The following is a 21,163-nucleotide window of genomic DNA, read 5'->3' on the forward strand; positions in this document are numbered from 1 at the left end:
GGAAGGGAGCCCCCCCCCCCCCCAACTCCTGTGTAGAGAGAGGTACAGGTTGGTGCATCAGGGCTCATGCAAAAGGAGAAGATGGAAGCTGTGTTGTGTTTTTAAAATGGGAGGTGCTATCGGTGCCTTCTCGTCCGTTTGTTCTTCCCACTTGGACCACAACTCTCTCCGCCAGGAGCACACGCTCCCTTCCAGGGGGCTGCTGCGGAACTGGAGCCAACACGGGTGCCGAAGGCCACCCTCTCAGGAGAGGCCGGGAGGGGCCCAGGGCCCGCCTGCCACTCAGCTGTGTCAGAGTGGAAGCCGGGAGGTGCCTGCTAGAGGGAAGGAATCAGGGAAATGGCGAGGGGGCCGCTTCTTGGATGGGGCGCAGCTCCTTGCTGAGAGGGAGAATGGCTGGTATTTAAAAATAACAGAGGCTCCCAGCAGGTCCATCCACCTCGGGCCACCCACCCCTCCGCCTGCCTGCTTGCTCCGTGCGCCCTGGTTCCGAGGCACGAAGCCCACAGCCCAGGAGGGGCTCAAAGACAGGCAAGCACTGGCCTCCAGTCCTTTCTGAGAGAACAGATCGCTCCCCGGTTTCCTGGTGACAGCTGGCGCGGGGCCAGGCAGACTCCCACTAACCAATGGGAGGGGTTCGTTCCAAGGCCTCACTCTCACCCAGCATTTAGCCAACCCTGTGCTAGACCTGCCTGCCTGCTGGTGCGCACCTGGCCTGGATTTCCGTGGGAAAGGGAGGGGCTGTGCCCAGTGGTGACATGCCAGCCCCGGGCCCTCCTGCTCACAGGGCCCCTGCCCAGGCCTCTCTGAGCTCCGCCGCCTTGACATGTGATCAGCCCCAGGAGGCCCCCAGGCTGCGGTGGGTGGCAGTGGGCAGCCCCCCCCTCTGGTGAGGAGTTAATCCCTTCCCACTGCAGAAAGAAAGCCCTTTTCATTTCCGAAGGTGGGTCGTCTTTCCTCCTGGGAGAATGAATGGAACCTGAGGGGCCCTGGAAGGAAGGCTTTCCCCGGGCGAATAATGGGGCTGCAGGGAAGGCTCCCCAGGGGAAGCCACCACGAGGCCTAGGACAGCCACCGGCATCCTGTCCACCCTCACCCCCCACCGCACCCCCACGATGCCCGGCTGACGGGTGCTTTCTCCTCTGGAGCCTGTGTCTAGGATTCTAGGAAGGAGGCCCAAGAGCAGCGGCCGCCTGGCCTGGACCTAAAGCTCAACAAGGCCGAGGAGCCTCATCCCCCGGCCCGGGAAGGCGGGGTAGAGGTGACCCCACCGGCCTGTGCAGCGCCCCACGCTGACAGAGCAGGTTTGCACAGAGCATCGCCATCCCTGGGGAGGGCAGGGCGGGCCTTCCGTCCTCGCTCTGCACTGGGGAATGCCGGGGTCCAGCAGGCCGAGTGCCCTCCCCGGAGTCCCCAGGGAGGACAACCATGGGGATTCAGACTCTGATCCTGACGCCCCCTCCAGGGCCTCCCACACACGGTGCTTCGAGGGCCCCGTGATGGGCAAGGGTGTGTGTTGGGTGGGGGTGGCGGGGCGATGGGTGCAGCCCAGCTGCTGGGCACCTGCAGGGGGATGGGGACGGAGTCACAGTCTCACTGATGCCGGAGCTGGGAGAGACCTGGCACGGGGAGCCCAGCGCCCCAACAGGCAGATGTGGAAACCAAAGTCTGGAGAAGTCGAGGGCTTCTCCCACCCGGTGGCCGCCCAGTCCAATAGCGGCCTCGCCTCGTGTGGCCTCTCAGGGCTGTCCCCGTCCCTGCCTCTGCGAGCTCAGCTACGCTTAGCAGATGTCACGCAAGGTCTGCGGGGCCCAGGGGGCGGGAAGGACAATTAGCTGCAAGGCTTGGTGCTCACTGCGGGGAGCACGCTGGGCCGTCCGGCGGCGGTGGAGGGTAGGAAGGGGGTCAGCCCCATGGTCAGCTTCACCCGGCCGTTTTTGGGGGGGATGGAAGGGGGGGACTGTGAAGAGACCATCAACTGTCAGGAACCAGGACCTATCCCTACCTTGGAAAAGGAAACACCAGCGTGAGAAACCATTGCGGATTTCACATCTGCCTCTGTGTGTGCACAGAGGTGCACGCTGGTCTGTGCGCGAGCAGCCGGCCCCACACCCTGACAGAAAGGCCCCTCTTGCCCCGAAGAAGATCTCTCGTTCGTTCGGAGGGTGGGGGAGGGGGACGGGCAGAGGCAGGTACTCACCATGATGCCGGTGAGAAGACACACACCTTTGCCACAGTATGTGTGGGGCACCATGTCCCCATAACCAATGGAAAGGAATGTGATGGAGATGAGCCACATGGCACCCAGAAAGTTACTAGTTACGTCCTGCTGGTCATGGTACCTGCCAAGGGGAAGACAGGAGTTAGTGGAAGGAACCGCCACGTCCGAGAGCACGGGCTGCGGGCAGATCCTGGCGGGGACGGAGACCCTTTGCTGAGGCGGGAGCAGCAGCGATGGCGCCAGGGAGATCTCTTTAGGCGACTGAAGGTGCCAGGACTCTGCCCACCCGGGTCCTGCCGGCAGCTCCCGCTCCCCCCGCCCCCACATGCTTGTCCCAGAGGTAAATGCGGGGCCACGGCTCGCACCAGATTGTCGGCGTCCCTTGGGTGCTGGTAAAATAGCTTTGGATGAAATCATGAGGTAATAAAATTTAGATTTTCCCCTTTCAACCGACAGTCTAAATGCATGTGGATGTGATTAATTTGAAAGCACAGGCTCCTGAACAGGAAAAATGTTAAAAAAAAAAATCGTCAAACATATTTAGCAATTTCCTGAAGGTTGATGGATCCCCAAGACTGGCACCTCCCGGCGCCTGGAGGGGGGCCCTGGTGGGTTCTCAAGAGCTGTTTCCCGGGGTGCTGGGCTCTCTCCGAGGGGTGTCTATACCTCCGGGGCCTCATGGCTGCCCCGCCCGGAAGGAGCCAACTGGAAACATGTCGCACCATCCCCTCTGCCCAGTGCCCTGTCCACCCATCCTTTTCCTCCCTCCCTCCCTCCCTCCACCCCAAACTCCAAGGCCCCCTGCTGTCCGGCTCTGTGCCAAGTGCTGAAATACAGAGTCCACAGGACCCGCCCTCTGCCTCAGGGCTCTCAGCCCAGGGGAGGGGCCTGTGGAAAATGCAGACATTTGCAGGAAGGTCCTATGTGAGTAGACGAGGCCCCTGGAGACGGGAGGGAAAGGCCAGTGACCTCGGTCCCAAACGCAGGAGGGTTAGTCAGAGGCTTCCGTCCCGGCAGGCCAGGGAGGGTTCCAGGCGGACAGAGGGCCTTCGGAAAGCCCAGGGGCTGACTGGAGTGCGGGGCTGGCTGCACCAGGGGCGCCAGGGCAGGCAGACGTGGGTCCTTTCGCAAAATGTTCTCCAACAGGATCCGCCTGAATGACACACAGGGGCCCTGCATTTTGTCCTGCAGGGACATCGCTCCTCGATAAAATTTCCCCACCAGTTTCTGGGTGGCCACCGGATGGGAGTCCACACCAACCCGGGTGGATGGAGTGGAAAGCCACTCAGGAACTCGGATCCGCAGACGGAGTTACTAAGGCGCACACATGGGTCAATGCACGGGATGGGGTCCGGCGGCGAAGGGAGGCCTCCAGAGAGTGTGAGCTACTATGGCCCGTGTTCTCCCTGCCCCCGCAGGGCCTGGGGCCAGGTGGGTCATCGGCAAATGTTGCTTTTCCTCCCTCTCCCCCAGGTCGGGTGCGCAGGGCAGGCTTCGGGTCCGGGTGCATCTGCAGGTGGCCGGGAGGAGGCCGAGCTCTGCTGGTCAGAAGGAAGATGGTGGGCACGTGAGCCGGGGACCCAAAGGGACAGAGTGACCGACACCATTTATCAACTCCTCCTGCCCTAGTGGGAGTCAGGCGGCACAGCCTACCATGCGACTGGCACTTGGTATACAAACACTCCAATTCTCACCACATCCTGTAAAATATTTCCTAAAAATAGGTTTTTACTGATTTCAGAGAGAGGAAGGGAGAGGGAGGGAAACATCAGTGATGAGAGAGAATCATCGACTAGCTGCCTCCTGCACGCCCCCTACTGGGGATTGAGCCTGCAACCCGGGCATGTGACCTGACTGGGACTCCAACGTGACCTCCTGGCTCACAGGTCGATGCTCATCCACCGAGCCACACCGGCGGGGCCTGTGTATTTTCACGGGTAAGTAACTGGGAGCACAGAAACACTGGGTGACTTGCCCGAGGACACACAGGAAGTGACCAAAGCGAAGCCCCTGCTCTTTGCCCCTCTCCCCCCAGCAGGAGAGAGGCGGAAGCAGCTGCTGTGCGCCCTGGGGGATGGTGAGGAGGTTTTAGCAAGAAGAGAGCACCTGGGTGCCCGTTGCAGGCGATGAGGTGGCTTTGGAGACCAGGGTCCGCATTTGGAAGGCCTTGAATTCCAGGCTGAGAGGTTTGGATTTTGTCTTAGAGATTTGGTTCCTGAGCAGATGAGTGACCAAATGACATGGCCTGCTGGGGAGAGCGGTCTGCGGGTGGTGAGCAGGATGTTTAAAAAGGTGGGACACAGAGGTGGGGTAGCCAGGGCAAAGCAGGTGCAGCCTTCCTCGCCCCCCAGTGAGAGCATCAGTGGGCGGTTCAGCCCTAACTTGAGTCCAGCCCCGGCCCCAGAGAGCGGTGGCATTAGCCTTTCCAGGGCTGTCCTCACAGGGCATGCAAGCCTGGAACCCCAGCGACCTCTGAAGAGCAGACATCCCCTCCCCAAAGCTCACTGGTGACACCCCTTACCTGCCCTCTCCCACCTGCTCCACTCACTGCCCACGAGGTTCTACGGCGACCCTGAGGGCACCCTGCTGCTGCTCCTGCCAGCTGCCTCATTTCCCCGGGATGGGGCCTGTCCCTACTCATCTGGTCACACTGGAGCAATGTAGACAGTGTGATATATTTTTATTGATTTCAGAGAGGAATAGAGAGGGAGAGAGAGATACAAGCATCAATGATGAGAGAGAGTCATTGATTGGCTGCCTCCTGCAGGCCCCACACTGGGGATTGAGCCCGCAACTGGGGCATGTGCCCTGACCAGGCATCGAACTGTGACCTCCTGGTTCATAGGTCTGATGCTCAACCACTGATCCACGCTGGCTGGCGGTACCTGACTCTGATCCCCAAGATGGAGTGCGCCCTTCCCCTGACTTAAGGTGCCAGCCCCATCCCAGCTCTGACGTGGTTTGGGAGGGGCAGCTGCCCTGCTCATCCCATTCCCCACAGCCCAGGGCTCTGCCAGGCCCTCAGGCCACCACAGTCCCCTCCACTCCCAGCATGCTCTGGGCTGGGAGGGATGGTGGCTGACCCTGGCTTGCAGGGCCTGTGCTGAGGTGTGAGGGGACATCCCTCCCTGGAGGGGTGGACTTTGGAGCCTGGGAGACCACCAGACTCAGTGACAGCCCAGTGTGGGGGCCCAGAAGCGGGGAGACTTAAAGACAGCTCCCTGCCACAAGCCAGCCGCACGCAAACACATGTTGCAGAGTCAGAGTCGGGCATCAGTTCATCAAATGCATTTCTTGGGAGAAGTCTTGGGTCAGAATGGGAGGTGGGGATGGTGGGTGGGGAGGAGGTGAGCAGCTGGTCTAGGGCTCGGCTCACCTGGCTTCAAGCCCCAGCTCCACCTTAAGTAATTCCATGGCTGTGGGCAAGGGACTTAACCTTTCTGAGACCGGTTTCCTTATCTGCTGATGGGAGGATTAAGGAAAATACTCCACAGTGGCCAGCCCAGAGGAAGTGCGCTAAATGTCAGCAGAGCTCAAAGTGGAATGAAGCATGCGGCAGCAAGTCATCTGTCTCTTTCTAAGGTTGATGTTTGATTTACTGCTTCATTTTTCTCTCAGTTCCCTTTATGTCCTTTTGGGTTTCTTTTTCGTTCACCATATAAAATCCGACTGGTGCTCACTATCTGTGCCGAGGAGAGAAGTAGATCCTGAGGATGTCACTCATTCAATGTAACACTTCACCAATCTGTCCTCGGGAGGGGGCTCTAGAGCAGTGGTCGCCAACTGCTGGTCCGCGGACCACTGGTGGTCCATGAGGTCTAAAAGATTGGCGACCGCTGCTCTAGTAGATGCCGAGATGAATCGGACACACACCCTACACTCCCGTGACGTGGGGCATTGTCATAGAGGTAAGACACACATGGAACTCACCAAGCAGGAAGTGATGAGTGAGAAAGCAGGCCTGGTGATTCATACTGTGGGAGTGGGGAGGAGGTAGAAATTATATCCAAACCTATTCACAATTTTAGAGTGGTTTACCCTTGTCACAAATTCACATACGAATTTCATGCTATTTTTTTACAATTGAGAATTTTTGGAGAAAATAGTTTCTTGTTTTTCATTAAGGGCTAAGAAGGAAAAGGCGTAGTTTTAATTTTTTGGGAGGGGGGTTGGTTATTATGCTTATTCATTTATCATTAGGGTGTAGACGATGGTTTTTCACTTTTTAATATTATAAAATAAATGTATGGTGGCATAAATATGACGGATTAAACACACATGCTGCTTTTGCCCCTTCTCAAATCCCTCTACAACTAACTGTGTGAGTTCCCTGCTTTTAAAAATCAGCAGAGACCCAGGAATCCCCAAACAGCTGAGTAAGGTCTCTAGCATACAAGACACAGGCCAAATCAGTCAATTAAACAAAGAAACAGATCTCTGGATCAAATGCAGATCATCCGCAGAGAACTCTTGAAAAAACCCTATAATTAACATCGTAAGAGAGATAAAACACGATATGGGACCCGTGAGACAAGCCTGGCATGCTATACCGAAAATTCTCCCTGAAGGGCTGGAGGATAAATTGAGGAAGGCTCCCAAAAGACAGAAAGAGACAGAAATGAAAATAGGAGAGAAAATAGAAAATTAGTCTACCAACTCAAATATTAGTGGCTTCAGAAAGAGAGAACCGGACAAAAAGGAGGAGGAAAAGGAGACAGAGAATGAAGAAGGAAAGAAGTAAATAAATAATATTTTTAAATTTCCCATAAACAAAGGACACAAGTTTCTAGATCAAGAGCCCACCATCCCTAGCAAAGTGGATGAAAATAGAGTCACACCAAGACACATTATTGTGAAATTTCAGAACACCAGGGAGAGGAGGTGATTCTATGGAGCTTCCAGGGAGAGGGAGGGAGGGAGGGAAGGAGGGGAGAGAGAGAGAGAGAGAGAGAGAGAGAGAGAGATATCAAATACCAAGAATCAGAAATCTGAGTGACTTTGGAATTTTTAAAGCAATACTGGAAGCTAGAGGGCCATGGAATAGCCTTCAAAATTCTGAAGAAAAATGATCTCCAAACAAGAATTCTAAACCATGGAGGCGGGAATCCCAAACCAGCCAAAGCGATCAGTTAAGTCTGAGAGTGGCATGAGGACACTTTCAGATGTGCAAGGCTCTCCAAGATTTGCCTCCTCTGTGCCCTTTCTCAGGAAGCCAGGGGAGGGTGTGCATCACCCACACAACGGAGTAAGCCCCGAAGAAGGAAGCCCCGGGGTGGAGGGCACAGGAGACAGGCGGAGGGAAGAGGCCCAGGGTGAAGGCCACGCACCAGGCACACAGGGCCACCAGTCCAGACGGCAGCAAGGCAGAAGCTCGGGGAGACATTTCTCCAAGAAGACGAAATGGGTAGAAAACCTGTTGTGCCTAAACATCTGGAGAAGAGAGTTAGACAACCGCCAGAGTTTGGAGTTAAATTAGGGATCAACACATAGAAAAGTAAGCAAACGAACAAACAGGATGACTAACCAGAATAAAACAAAACTTCTGCAGGAAAAGAGGAGTTATCATCCTTGACTACAAAGGCTCAACTATGAATAGAGTCAAATTAGTGTTGACTGAATAATGCAAACAGTGATTACTGATCTAACCAAAGTCATAACATAATTATGAAAGGAGAATGGGGGACAGGACGAGTTCAAGGGGCGGAAAGGAAGCCAATTCCTCATCTTCCCGGGAGGGGAGGGAATAGATCAGGGGTGGGCAAACTTTTTGACTCGAGGGCCACAATGGGTTCTTAAACTGGACCGGAGGGCCGGAACAAAAGCATGCAAGCATGGATGGAGTGTTTGTGTGAACTAATATAAATTCAAAGTAAACATCATTACATAAAAGGGTACGGTCTTTTTTTTTTTTTAGTTTTATTCATTTTGCCCGCGGGCCGTAGTTTGCCCACGGCTGGAATACATAATGCTAAAACTCACGCATCAAAAAGTAGCAATACAAGCCCGTTATTCAGAGACATGGAGGTAAACAATTAGCAAAATATGCTACTTCACCGTTGCTCTGGGCCAGGAACTCAGGGGCAGCCTGCCCTCAGAGACCTCTGGCTCCAGGTCCCTCAGGAGATTGTAGTCAAGCTCTGGAGAAGGGTAAATGGGAAGGACAATTGACTCTAAAGTGCAGGCATGCCTATAACTTCCATAATACGAACATGAAATCAAGCCTGAGAGAAAGAAACCAAAAATACATGTCCTGGGAAATTAAGCTAGGAAGCATGAAAATAAAATAAGCACTCACTATCCAACCCTGCCTGTTGAATCTACTTGTGTGTTCTCTCCACGCAAAGCCCTCCACCTCCCCCCCCCCCCCCATCATCAATATCCTTAATTTCATGCTTATCCTGACCTTGTTCTTCTTTGGAGAGTAGTGTTTCCACATGGGTGTGTACACCTCAACCACAACCACGGGAGTGAGCTTGGACACGGAAACCCTTTACGCTGAGCCTTGCGGTGAGACCGCAGCCCTGTGTGGCAGCTTGACTACCATCTCCGGAGAGACCTTGAGCCAGAGGTCCCCGTGCAAGACGCCCCTGAGTTCTTGACCCTTGGCAACAGTGAGATAGCAAATGTTTTTGGCTGTTTGTTTTATTGATCTTAGAGGGAGGAAGGGAGGGAGCGAGAAAGAGAAACACTGATGTGAGAGAGAAACATCGATTGGTTGCCTCCTGCACACACCCTGACCGGGGACCGAATCCCAACCTGGGTATGTGGCCTGACCAGGAATCAAACCTGCCACCTTTTGCTGTACCCTAAGATGCTCCAACCCACGGAGCCACCCAGCCAGGGCTATTAGAGTCCTCTTTGTACCTGTTTTAAGTGTCATCTCAGAGCTTAACACATAATAGCTGCTCAGTGAATGTCTGGAATGAATATGGCCTGTCGTTGCTTTCCCTGCCTCCCGCGAAAGTGATGCTTGTTTCAGTAACTCAGTGAAGCGCGGTAAGATCTCTTCGGCAGATAAACTTTTGTCAAAGCGGCTGCCAACTATCTCGGGCTTGGAGTCTGTCCTCGCTGTGAAGAGGAACTCGGCTTCTTGACAGTAGCTGCGACCTAACTCTTCACATGAATCTTAGTGATGGGATGTCTCTAGCCACTTGTTCTGGGTCTGGTTTGTTTGTTGGAAGTTTTCAGGAACCAAGCCAGGCCTTCTGCAGAACTCAGCCAAGTGGATAGCTTTGTCTTCGCCTTCCAGGCACCCCCCAGCGCCACACAGTCAAACCCGTGCCCCGACTAAGGTGGGGTATCGCCATGGAGCCCTGGGCTTTCCTCCTACTCCTACCTCTCCCTTTGCCCAGTCCTTTCACGGAACCAACTCCTAATTAGCCAGTGGCCGCAGTGTACCAGGGTACGCGAGTCCAGCTTCGGGGAGAAAATGGACATTTCTTAAGGGCATCCTAAAGGTTAGTTTAGGATTTCAAACATTATTGAAGTGTGTGAGAGAGTTCCACGGACATTCAAAGTTAGCTGAGGGATAAACGGCGATGGTGACTTCAGAGCTACTCCTGCGTATTCCGGCTAATCAAGACACACACACAAAAATCCTTCCTTTGCCTAAAAACAATTTCCTGTATACACGACTTAGAATGTGAAATAAATGGCTTTGAGGACTCAGGACTGACCGCAAGCCCCCTGGTCCACATGCCCATGGCGAGACGTCGGCGTGGGGAAAGGCACTCCTCGTCGCTTCATCCCGATGGCTGGCGTTCTCTTTTTGGTGTGGGCTTTGAGTTTAGGAAAACAAGGCCGTCTCCTTCTACCAGGTGGTTCAGGGCAATAGCCCTGGATCTTTCTTTCCAAGGCCAATCTAAATCTAGTCTTATCCAGCCAGCCCAGAGCTAACAGCCTGGGTGCAAGGCCTCAGGGGAGAAAACCACCATCACCAAACACGACAGTTCTGAAAACAACTGCCCCGGACAGACACGGCTGCTCTCTCCCCGCGAGCACGGCGGGTGTCGACCTTTCTCGCAGAGGCGGTGGCGTGCGTGCATGGTCAGATGGAGAAGATCAGAACATCTGGCTGGTGTCACACATCTGGACGCAATGCTCACAGCCCTTGGTGCGAAGTCTAAACAAGACACCAGCTCAGCTTTTTTTTTTTTTTTTTTAAGTGTGTGTTTCTCTTCTCTTGTTTAGCTAAGATGTTTTGTTCAAAGTCTCCACTTCACAAATGGATACACCATTAGAGGGAAGCCAGCTGCCCTTCCTTCCACAATCTTCGCTTTTTTTTTTTTTTTTTTTAAGTGTGTGTTTCTCTTCTCTTGTTTAGCTAAGATGTTTTGTTCAAAGTCTCCACTTCACAAATGGATACACCATTAGAGGGAAGCCAGCTGCCCTTCCTTCCACAGCCCACTTTCTTCAGCCAGGAGAGCCCTGTCAGCCTCCTTGAATGGTTATTAAGTTAAGAACCAGATGGCTCATCTGGCAAGTCCCTCTGAGTCCGCTTCTCTCTTCGCAATATTTCCTCTCGACTTATTAAAAATATTTCCATGTTTCCTGATTTGGAAACGATTAATAAAAATGCATGAACATGGAGAACAACAATATGTTTGGAAGAAACACCGTTCCCGTGGGAAGCGTGTCTTCCACGGGACCGGGAGGTGGCGTGGCGGAGGGAGGGGCGGGTTCAGGTCCCAGGCCAGCCGCTGTCCCCGTGGCCTCCGTCGGGGGGTTACCGCTCCACGCCCTGGGCTTTCCTTCTGTAGAAACGAAGCGTGTGAAACCTCTCATGGGATCGTGCTGATGGTTAAATGAGGTGACAAACATAAGACCGGGCATAGCACCTAGCACCTGTTTGGGGTTTAATAAATGAGATCATTCGGTGAACAACTACACATGAGGCCCTACTATGTGCTAGACTTCACGGACCTTACAGTGCAGTGAAGGAGGCCTACACCAAGCAACACAAAAGGAAAAAAAAAGAAAGAGAAAGAAAGAAAGGAAAGGAAAGAAGGCTGAGATGAGTGCCCAGGAGGGGGGTGGGTGCACTTAGCAGGCACCTCCGCTGAGGATTACTTACACCTCCCAGGACTAAAAGGGGGGGCTCCACGGAGGCACTCCGGGTGAAGGGACTAGCAGGGGAGAAGGAGGCCAGGGGAAGTGGAATGCCCGTGGAGGCAGAGGGACCACGGAGGGAGAGGCGAGTGGGTAAGCAGGTGCTTCTTGGTCCCAGCACTGGGCTTCCATGGGTGGAGCTGGGAGAACACACCGCCGTTGGCCTGCACTGTCGCCTGCACCCCTGTGCCCTCGCTTCCCCTCTTCCCCTCCTCTATTTGCCTCCCCATCACCTCTCTGTCAGTCTTCTCTCTCGTCCTTCTTTGGACGCCGCCCTCGCCTCTCCTCTCCTCTCCGTTTCCCTTTCCCGGGCTCAGCCCCTCTCTCCTGCCCTCCTGTGAGGACCACAGTGGGAGCCCCACCCGGAGGGGCTGACAGCCCCTGTGGGGACCCTGGTCGCTGCTTCCGGTTGGTTTGCTCAGCCAGCAAGTTTGTATGTCGCACCTCCCAGGGGCCAGCCATCAACGGCATAAGAGGGAGCCCTCGGGAAGGCAGCTTCCTGGGATGTGAAGTGGGAGGGCTGCGCGGAGTAGGAACACACATCCTCGTCCTCCCGGGGCCGCAGACCACAGCGCCCTGCTCTTCTGGTGATCACATGCCCCCCCCCGCCTCCCCCGTGGTTTCACTGTCACCACCAGACTCTGAATAGCCCCGACCTGCCCTCTGAGCTTCGGACCCGAGCATCTGTCCGCCCGCGTGGAACATCTCTGGGGGTAGCAGGTCAATTACGCTCAACGGAGCCTGAACCCTGCTCGTTACCTGCCCCTTCCCAGATCCCCTCCGCACCCACCCCTCTGTGGGGACAATACCACCATCTAGCCATGTCAGGACTCTGGGCAATTCCTCCAACGTCCTCCACCATCACCCACACCCCGTGGGGCAGTCCTGTCAATTTGGGCTCCTCTAGTTCTTTCTAACCTGCCCCAGTGGACGCGGCATTCGGTCCCCTGTGCATCACTACACCAGCGTCCCCACCTGGCCTCCCTGTCTCACGGTCATCCCAGTGTCCCCCTCAAGCCCCCCTCCACACTGCAGCCAGGGAAGTCTTTCCAAAACACAAGACCCTTCCCCGCTCAAAGCCCGCCAGTGGCTCCCACAGCCTAGGGTGGGGGCGGGCAGGGGTTCTCCAGCCGCAGTGTGGAGACGCTGCGGGATCCAGACCCTCTCTCCAGGACGGACAGCAGTGGAAGATGGACTTTTGTGAATGACCGCTGTTTGGTGTCAGGGCAGTTTCAAGGCTGCCCCGCGATTACATCGCTCTCACGCTCTTGCGAACCGATTCGCTTTCTGGGTGGCAAGGAGGGGTGGCACACCCACAGCAGGAGCCAGGGGTCTGAGTGCCAACTCTCCTGCATCACTGGGTTAAAAGAAGCACATAAATAAATGGGGTTGGGAACTCTTGGCTCGATGGAGGAATAAGTCAAAACTCTTTAAACTGGTGAACGAGGCCTGGCCCCTGCCTACCCTTCTGAGTGTAGCTGGCCCCCCGGCAAACAACTGCAGATTCTCTCGCCCACTCCGTTCCTCCCCCACCGCTGAACTCTGCTCATGCTGGTCCCTCTGCCTCGAGTCTCCTCTGGCCCCCACATCACCTCCTCCAGCAAGCCTTCTAGATCGAGCATGTCGAACGCAAAGGCTAACATGGGCCAAACGAGGCATGCGGCTTGCGGGCCCGTGGGCTGCGAGTTTGACGCGCTTGTTCTAGAGCAAGTGCTCTGTGCAGAGCTCCCTGAGCCCCATGCTCCTCTCTGTCCCCTCCCACCACGAGGACCGATCACGTGCTTACTCCCGGGGCTCGCACTTCTGCAGGACAGGTGCCAGCCCAGCTGGCCAGGCACTTGGAGGAAGCGCAGCAGAGGCGCTGAAGGAGGCAGGTGGGAAGGGCGTTCAGGACTCCTCTTTGGGCCTCTGCTTTCTCTCACAGCCGCTGTCTCTGATTTTCATTCAGCTCCACCTGACGGGCCTCAGCCTGCCTGCCCCTGAGCTTTTCCCTCCCGAGCGAGGCTTTCCCAACATCCATCATCAGCCACAGAGCGTGACGCGGAAGCCACAGAGCATCACCGTTCTTAGTTTTCCGGATACGGAGACAAGAATAACTGGTTGGCATTCTTGCAAAATATTTCCTCAAAGGCCTGAGAGATGATCTCTTTCTCATCTCGTTTTCTTTCTGGGACTGTTTCTGGGAGGCAGGTAGGACTGGGCGTTCGGCCCTGTTTTAAGAGCTAACAACCATCGCCATGTGTCAAGCAGCAGCCAGGTGCGACGTGGACCACGCCTGCTGCGCATGACCTCATTTCATCCTCGCAACAACAAGATAGGAATGTCCTTTCCCGTTTTCTTGAGCGGGAAACACAGGCTCCGCCAGATTAGGGAACTTGCACAAAATGAAACATCCACCCTGGGAGAGAGCCCGTGTGCCTGCGGGCTTGGGCTCGGCTGATTGCACTTCCCCGTCTTTGACCCTAGGACACCGTTGAGGAGGTGCTGGCTCAGCAAGACTGAGTGGAGAGACGGCTGGGGCGCCTCCCTTCCTCTGATCTGCATCTGATCCTGGATCTGTATCCGATCCCGGGTCTGTATCTGATCCCGGGCCTGTACTGCAGCGAGCCAGCCTCACAGGGAGTCAGCCAGAGCCAGGGCTGCCCTGAGCAGCTCGGTGATTGTGCGCAGTGCAACTCCAGGAGTGCCCTTCACCGAGACTTCCGTGTGAATGGCGCCCCCTGGAGGGCAGTGCTGCAGAGCGGTGGTCCTGGCTGCGCCTGGAGGGAAGGGCGAGTGTTTTCCTCCTCTCAGCCCTGCTTTCTGGAGGGAATTAAAGGCAGGCAGCTCCCGGGTGAGCAGATGCTGAAGCGGGCACAGAGCTCCAGTCCCACCAGGGCAGCGGGCAGCGGGCAGCGTTAGTGTGGGAGGTGGGTGGGGCCGTCCTGTGACCAAGAACAAAGAGAAAGAGGTTGGGAAAAGTTCCCTGGGGAGGGGCTTCCAGGGCAGGATGTGGGAGCTCTGGTGGGATGGCTTCCCCAGCCCCTGAGAAGAGGGGGACCAAGAGGAGTCCGGGCTCAGGGTGAGTGGGAGGAATTTCGACTCAGCCGAGGCGACCACCGGATCTGGGGACAGGGCTGCAGGGCTCCGGGGGGCACTGCTGGATGCTCCCTGGCCACGAGCAGCCTGCACGTGGAGTGCGCTTGCCTCTAACCTCTAACCTGTCCGCGGGCCTGGGCGTCCAGGCGGCACACTTCCCTGGACTTGTGGGGTGGCCTTTGGCCATGTGAAGGGTGACAGTCTGGGGCAGGCAGAGTCTCAGGGACTGGTCCAGGCCCACCGCTCACACAGCCAACCCACCCAGACCTTATAGGATCAACTGGAAAGTCCTGGGACACATCAGAAATCATGCCAATTCTGAAGCTCAGTACTAGGCGGGGAAAAGAATGGAGCCAGCCAGCAAGCACCCAGCTTTCCGCCCCAGGGGGCTTCGCGCGGAAGGAACTTCCGAGCCTCCAGAGCAGGCGGGCACGCCCCGAGGTCTCGGAGCAGCAGCTGGAAGGAAAGGCCGTGATGGGGCTCAGGCTGGGGGGCCTCCGCACCCCTCCCTGCTCATCTCCACAGCCCAGGGCGGAAGGAAGGGGTGCAGCTGGGGCCAGACCGCCCCCAGCATCAGCATCACTGTTTTTCTGCCTCTTGAACTGAGAGATTCTTGCTGGAGGAAAAGAAGGAGCAAGACAAAGAAGAGCTGACCCATCTGGAGAGCTCTTCTTGTCTGCAGGGCCTGCAGGGGATGGCGGGAAGTCCCCTCAGAGCTCTGGGCCACAGCAGCTTCCGGCCCCGCCCGCTCTGAGGGCTGTGACTCTCCAGCGCTTGTCCTTCCCCGTTGCCCACCCAGGACGGAGAGCAGGCAGGGGGGGAGCGGCAGCCCCCATCCCGAGACTCTCAGGGGCCTCGATGGAAAGACCACGATTTCCAGGAGCCTTGCCCTGTGCGAATGGGGTTCTCCCAGGGAGCATTAGCCCAGAGGCCGGGACTCCCCGCCACCTCCGGGCCTCTCTGGGGAGGGAGAGAACAGCACGGACACAGGTCAAAGGCCTGGGCAGGAGGCGCTTTGCCTGTTGGGTCGCTTTGTCTCGGAGTCACTGAGTCCCGGGCTGCCTCTAGCTGACCGGGGGCCGGGAGGAGCTCACTGGGCCCAAGTTCACTGTCCTCACCCTGTGCGGCCTCTTCATACCCCGCGAGCACCAGGCACCTCAGCCCGGCCGGGATGGTGGCCCCGGGGGAAAGACCCTCAACTGGGAGCCCAGACTCTCCACGTGCTGTGTGACTCTGGACAAGTCGCTCCCCTTCTCTGGGCCGTGGTTTCCTCATCTGTAAAATGTGAGGATTTGGTTCCATTAGCCCTAGAGCCCCTTCCAGTGCTAAGGTCGGTGCTCTCTGCTCACGCTCTACGACCTGCCTCCTGCCTCCACCTCCCCACTCCTCCCAGGCGGCTTCACAGACTGCAGGCCTTCGGCACCCCACCGGGAGGAAGATGAAGTGTTCTTAGGCTCAGGTGGGAACCCCCTAGCAGCTGTCACTCGGGGCCAGCACACCTTGGGGAGCCACAGCAGGTGACCACCAAGTTACACAGAACCTAACCAAGACTTCTGATCACAGAACACCTGTAATTCCTGCATCAGCACAGGAGAGGGTGAGCTGGAGCCTCCGCCATGATACAGCAGTGAGCACAGCTATTCCGTCACATGCAAGCCAATGTGTCTGCCGGTTTGTGACCCCCCCCCCCCCCCCCCCCACACACACACAGACACACTGCCCCAGAGAAGCCTCTGGAGGCTCCTGCATCCCAGGGTCCCAGCCCTGGCTCTGTTTTACAGGAAGCAGCCATCACAGAAGACACTTGTTACACGTTGCCAGGCAACAAAATGCTGCCTGCAAACGGCAACCCACCTCTGACACTTCATAGGCCTGAAACCAGCAGATGAGAGGAGGCTGCCAGAACAAAGGAGAAGCCTCGGGAGGGAAGACGCTGGGAAGCAGCATGAAAGAGCCCAGACAGTTGCAGAAAGTGCCAAAAAGCAAACAGATGGGGAGAAAAACTGACTCGCTGACAGGAGGGAGGCAGAGAAGGCGCCATGGAGGAAAGCCCTCAGGTGTCAAGTCCTCAAAAGGCCTCTTATTTGTTTTTCGGTCAAATCTGTCCAGATGAGAGTGGAGCTGTAGATAAGGAAGGTGATGGATATGACAATGATGATGTCGGTTCCCCTCGCTAAGCACTTGTCTCTGGGCTGCTACTTTTATCTGATGAATGGTTTTATTAAAAACACCCTCAAGCAATGGCACGGTTCTCCACAGACTTTCCAAGAAACACAATTATTCCCTGAAACAAAGATCACCGCTGCCACCTTCATCCTTCCCTCGCCCAAATGCAGGGTCATTCATTCGCGTGTTAGCGTAAGCCAGTGGTTCTCAACCTTCCTAATGCCGCGACCCTTTCATACAGTTCCTCATGTTGTGGTGACCCCCAAATTCATTGTTACGAATTGAACATCATTAAAGCATAGCAATTAATCACAAGAACAATATGTAATTATATACGTGTTTTCCGATGGTCTTAGGCGACCCCTGTGAAAGGGTTGTTCGACCCCCAAAGGGGTCGCGACCCACAGGTTGAGAACCGCTGGCTTAAGCGAACTTGGGCTCTGGAATTTGCAAGCGCTGAGTGGGGCGAAGAGAATCAGAGCCAGCCTTGGGGGTGTGCAGGCTGGAGGACACCCCGGCTGCCAAGGGGACGACCTCGGAGGAAGGTTTGGGGACAGCAGGGGAGCGACGCTGGTAGAGGACTCTCCTTCCCCGGACAGGAGCCCTGGGCCAGCAGTGAGGTTCTGCCTCACTTACCCCCATTCCCTAACTTCTAAAACAGGAAAATGACCCCTGCTGTGTCCATGTCGCAGAGAGCTGGGCCCCAGAGGACAAGCTGCGTAGATTGTAAAGCTGTGACCTGGAAGATAGTTTTCCCTATTTATTAAAAAATCATCACTAACCTCCTACAAGTGCTGGGAACTCTAGAAGACGGCCTCTTACAGACCTACCATCTGCTGGGGACCAGCAAGCCACCAGCAACCTCACACGAAGGTGAGCGAGTTACCCCACTGCCCTTGGCGTCAGTTTTTCCATCCGTGAAATGGCGGTAATACTGCCAAGGCTTATTGGAAGGGTGAAGTGGGATGATGGGTGCAAGGAGCACTGGGATGCGCTTAGTAAGTGACGGCTCCTCCTCAGGCTGGAGGTCATCCTTCCAGACCCTGGCTCAGCGTCTCCCCAGCCCGCAGGCTTTGCCTCATTTGGCCGCAGTGACAGTCTGGCAACCTTCAGGAGAGCGCGGTCTAATTTCTGAAATAATGAAAAGCCTCAAGATGCATTTATCCCCTAAGTAAAAGGCAAAGTTTCAATGATAAATAAGAACAAAACAAATGAAGAATGCTGGTAACTAAGTGGGAGCAATTTCATATGTTAAACTTGACAAAGTAATTATAAAGCGATTGCCCAATTAACTGTATCCACATTTACTTAACTCTGCAAGTAGGAAAATATAGTTGTTTACTTTATTAATTTTGACATATACTTTCTCAGAAAAGGTCTAGCCAGTCTCTAACCCTGCCCCTCCCCGTAAAACTGACGCGGCATCCAAGGAAATGGGCCGTTTCTCCCTGCATCCACTAGCGCAGTGGTTCTCAACCTTCCTCATGCCGCGACCCTTTAATACAGTTCCTCATGTTGTGGTGACCCCCCCAACCATAAAATTATTTTCGTTGCTACTTCATAACTGTAATTTTGCTACTGTTATGAATCATCATGTAAATATCTGATATGCAGGATGTATTTTCATTGTTACAAATTGAACATAATTAAAGCATACTTCATAACTGTAATGTTGCTACTGTTATGAATCGTCATGTAAATATCTGATATGCAGGATGTATTTAGGCGGCCCCTGTGAAAGGGTCGTTCCACCCCCAAAGGGGTCGTGACCTACAGGTTGAGAACCGTTGCACTAATGGAAAGTGGCTCCCAATTTAAAATTCCTGGTTTTCGCCCTGGCCAGTGTGGCTCAGTTGGTTGGGCGTCATCCATGCACTAGAGCAAGCATGTCAAACTCAAAGGCTAACACGGGCCAAATAAACGAGGTTTAAGTTTATGTGGGCTGCAACCTAAGACCATCCTGCATATCAGATATTTACATTACGATTCATAACAGTAGCAACGTTACAGTTATGAAGTAGCAATGAAAATAATTTTATGGTTGAGTCACCACATGAGGGACTGTATTTAAAGGGCCAGAAGGTTGAGAACCACTGCACTAGAGGGTCACAGGTTCAATCCCTGGTCAGGGCATGTGTGAGAGGCAACTGATTGATGTTTCTCTCTCACATCAATGTTCCTCTCTCACTCTCTCTCTCTCTCTCTCCCTTTCTTTCTAAACCCAAATCAATTTTAAAAATGACTGGTTTTCTGTACCACCAATCACAATTTCTGTCTAGGTACCAGATAGCATACCCTCAAACAAATTATAAAATGACATCGTAGCCCAAAATAAAAGAAAAACTTTTTTTTTTGCGCATTATGCTTTCTCCTTTGACCCCTACACCATTACATAAGACAACTCCCCAATTTAACAAATACCCCAAGAGTCCTATGGCAGGCAGTTAGGGTCCTGGGATCCCAGGCCTGCACTGCCCTGCAAGTCAGGGGACGGGGCCAATCCCTGAGCCTTGTTGAGCCGCCATGTCCTCATTCACAAAATGTGGAATCTGGACTGTGTTCTGCCCGGTCACGCCCAGGGCCGTTGGGAGAAACAGAGGAGCATAGTGTTGTATTCAATGGTTTCCCTGGCTTTTCATGCCTTCTCTTGTCCGAATTCCATTGCCCACCCAGGAAGCACATAAGACAGGCTTTCTCGCCAACTTGCAGGTCAAAAGAGCGAGGCCAGGAAAGGAAACAATCCAGTGTTTGTCAAGGACCAGCTACAGTCACGGCCATTTGTCTCACTTAGTGGCACGTAAGTGACTTGCCCACGGTCACGTGGCTGGTCCATCGAGCTAGGAGGTTTTTAAGGTGCTAGAACACATGTAGTGGTGGCATAATTTGAAGCCAGAGAAGTGACTTCTGTAGCCCTGATGTAAGATGACAGGAATCTATATTCCTGAGGGAGCAGGAAGAGATGACTTTGGAGACATTATAGAATAAGAACCACGGGACTGGATGCCCGAATAGAAGGCTGAATGGGGTTGGGTATGGGTACAAGAACGGTGGGTGGTTTTGGGCCTAAGAGACAGTTACGGCCCCATAGTCCTTGTCCCCTTCTTCATTGATAAAAGAACCCAGGAGTGAGCAATGGTTACCAACAATAAAGACTACATTTTTTCCAAGCATGTGAATGCCCAATGAATGTAAACGGAAACAACGTCTGTTACTCTCAGGAAATGTCTTTAAAGAAAAAGAGCACATCGTATTTTGTCCCGTCCGCCTTCCTTCCGGCTAGAAGGTAGATGGAATGGCTGGAGCTCCAGCAGCCTCACTGAACTATGAAGGAGAAGCCATGTGCCCAGGCCACAGGGCAACGAGGGTGAAGGGACCTGGGCCCCTGAGGCTGTGGAGCTCCATACCTGCTTTGGACGGACCCTATTCCAGTCTTTGTTTGCGTAACAAAGAAACTTGTTTTGTTTAAGCTACTGCTATTCTGGGTTTCCTGTCACTTGCAGCCAAAAAAAACCCCAAATACTAACTGATAAAATTCCTGAGAAAAAGAAGACAAAAACAGAGAAGCAGAGAGAAATTAGGGGCCGCATGATGAGGATGAACATAGACTTGGTGCATGGGGTATTCCGTGCACGAGAACGTGCCTACACAGCTCAGCCTGGCACGTAGGCTGCGTCTGAGAATCTACACGGCCACCACCCGTCTCCTAAGTCACCTTTGCCTCTTGCCTCTGTAGCAATGGCCTCCTGACTCATCCTCCTCGTCGCTTTCTGACTCACTTCCAACTGCTTCTCCACAAAGACAGCAGGTGGTACCCCTCTGTCCTCTACCTGCTGCCCTCACATGCCGTCCATCGTACCCTCCTCTAGTGAGTCCACACCAGGCTCTTCATCAGCGCGGGGCCTCTGGACGCGCCGCCTCCTCTTCCCGGAAAGCCTTCCCTCTCTGTCTGTGAAAGGCTCAGTTCGTCTTATCCTTCGAGTCTCAGCCAAAACATAGCCTCTCTAGATAGACCTTCCAAGCAGGTCCCAGGAGCGTAGGACCCCTTTCCAACCCCAGACTTTTTAAAAAAACTCGTTTGCAACCATGTTTTTGAACTCCTTCACAGGTTTGAAATTACACATTCATTTGTTTCTTGACTTAACGGTCTTCCCGGGTAGACTCTAAGCCCCACGAGGAAAAAACAAACCTGTAGTTTACTCTCGGACGCGTATTTAATTCCTAACAATATTGGCTGGCAAACAGTAGGGCTTAATAACTATTAATAACGCTATTATTATTTAGCAAGCTATTCATAACTGAGCACTACACCCCAGGGAAGAGGCCTGGCTCAACATTTCGGCTGCGGTGTGGTGTGGATGCATTCTCTGGGGCAGGCGTGACGAAGGGAAATGGCAGAGGATGCCCAGCTGAAGGAAGCAGATGCTGGTGGCACAGAAGGTGATGGGGAGGGACCAGCCGGAGACGGGTCCTGGGGAGCTGGGGAGGCCACCTCAATACCCGGTGCTCAGGCAGGCCCTGCTGAAGATCTGCAAGGGCTGATAACCACTGCTTTCAGCAGCAGGAAAACTAAGGCAGAGAAATGACACCCCT

At 54.4% G+C, this 21,163-nt stretch overlaps 1 protein-coding gene across 4 annotated transcripts in view; it reads right to left on the reverse strand.

Annotated features, from left to right (window-relative positions):
* The window catches only part of KCNN3 (potassium channel, calcium activated intermediate/small conductance subfamily N alpha, member 3), a 144,054-nt gene that overhangs the window by 27,266 nt on the left and 95,625 nt on the right, over positions 1 to 21,163 (reverse strand). For all 4 annotated transcript variants that reach the window (XM_014540792.1, XM_014540791.1, XM_014540790.1 and 1 more), the window contains one exon: positions 2,201 to 2,342. In XM_014540792.1, the coding sequence (XP_014396278.1) occupies positions 2,201 to 2,342 (142 nt within the window). The remainder of the gene's footprint in view (positions 1 to 2,200; positions 2,343 to 21,163) is intronic.

This window comes from Myotis brandtii, unplaced genomic scaffold, assembly GCF_000412655.1.
Source record: "Myotis brandtii unplaced genomic scaffold, ASM41265v1 scaffold250, whole genome shotgun sequence".
Lineage (NCBI taxonomy): Eukaryota > Metazoa > Chordata > Mammalia > Chiroptera > Vespertilionidae > Myotis > Myotis brandtii.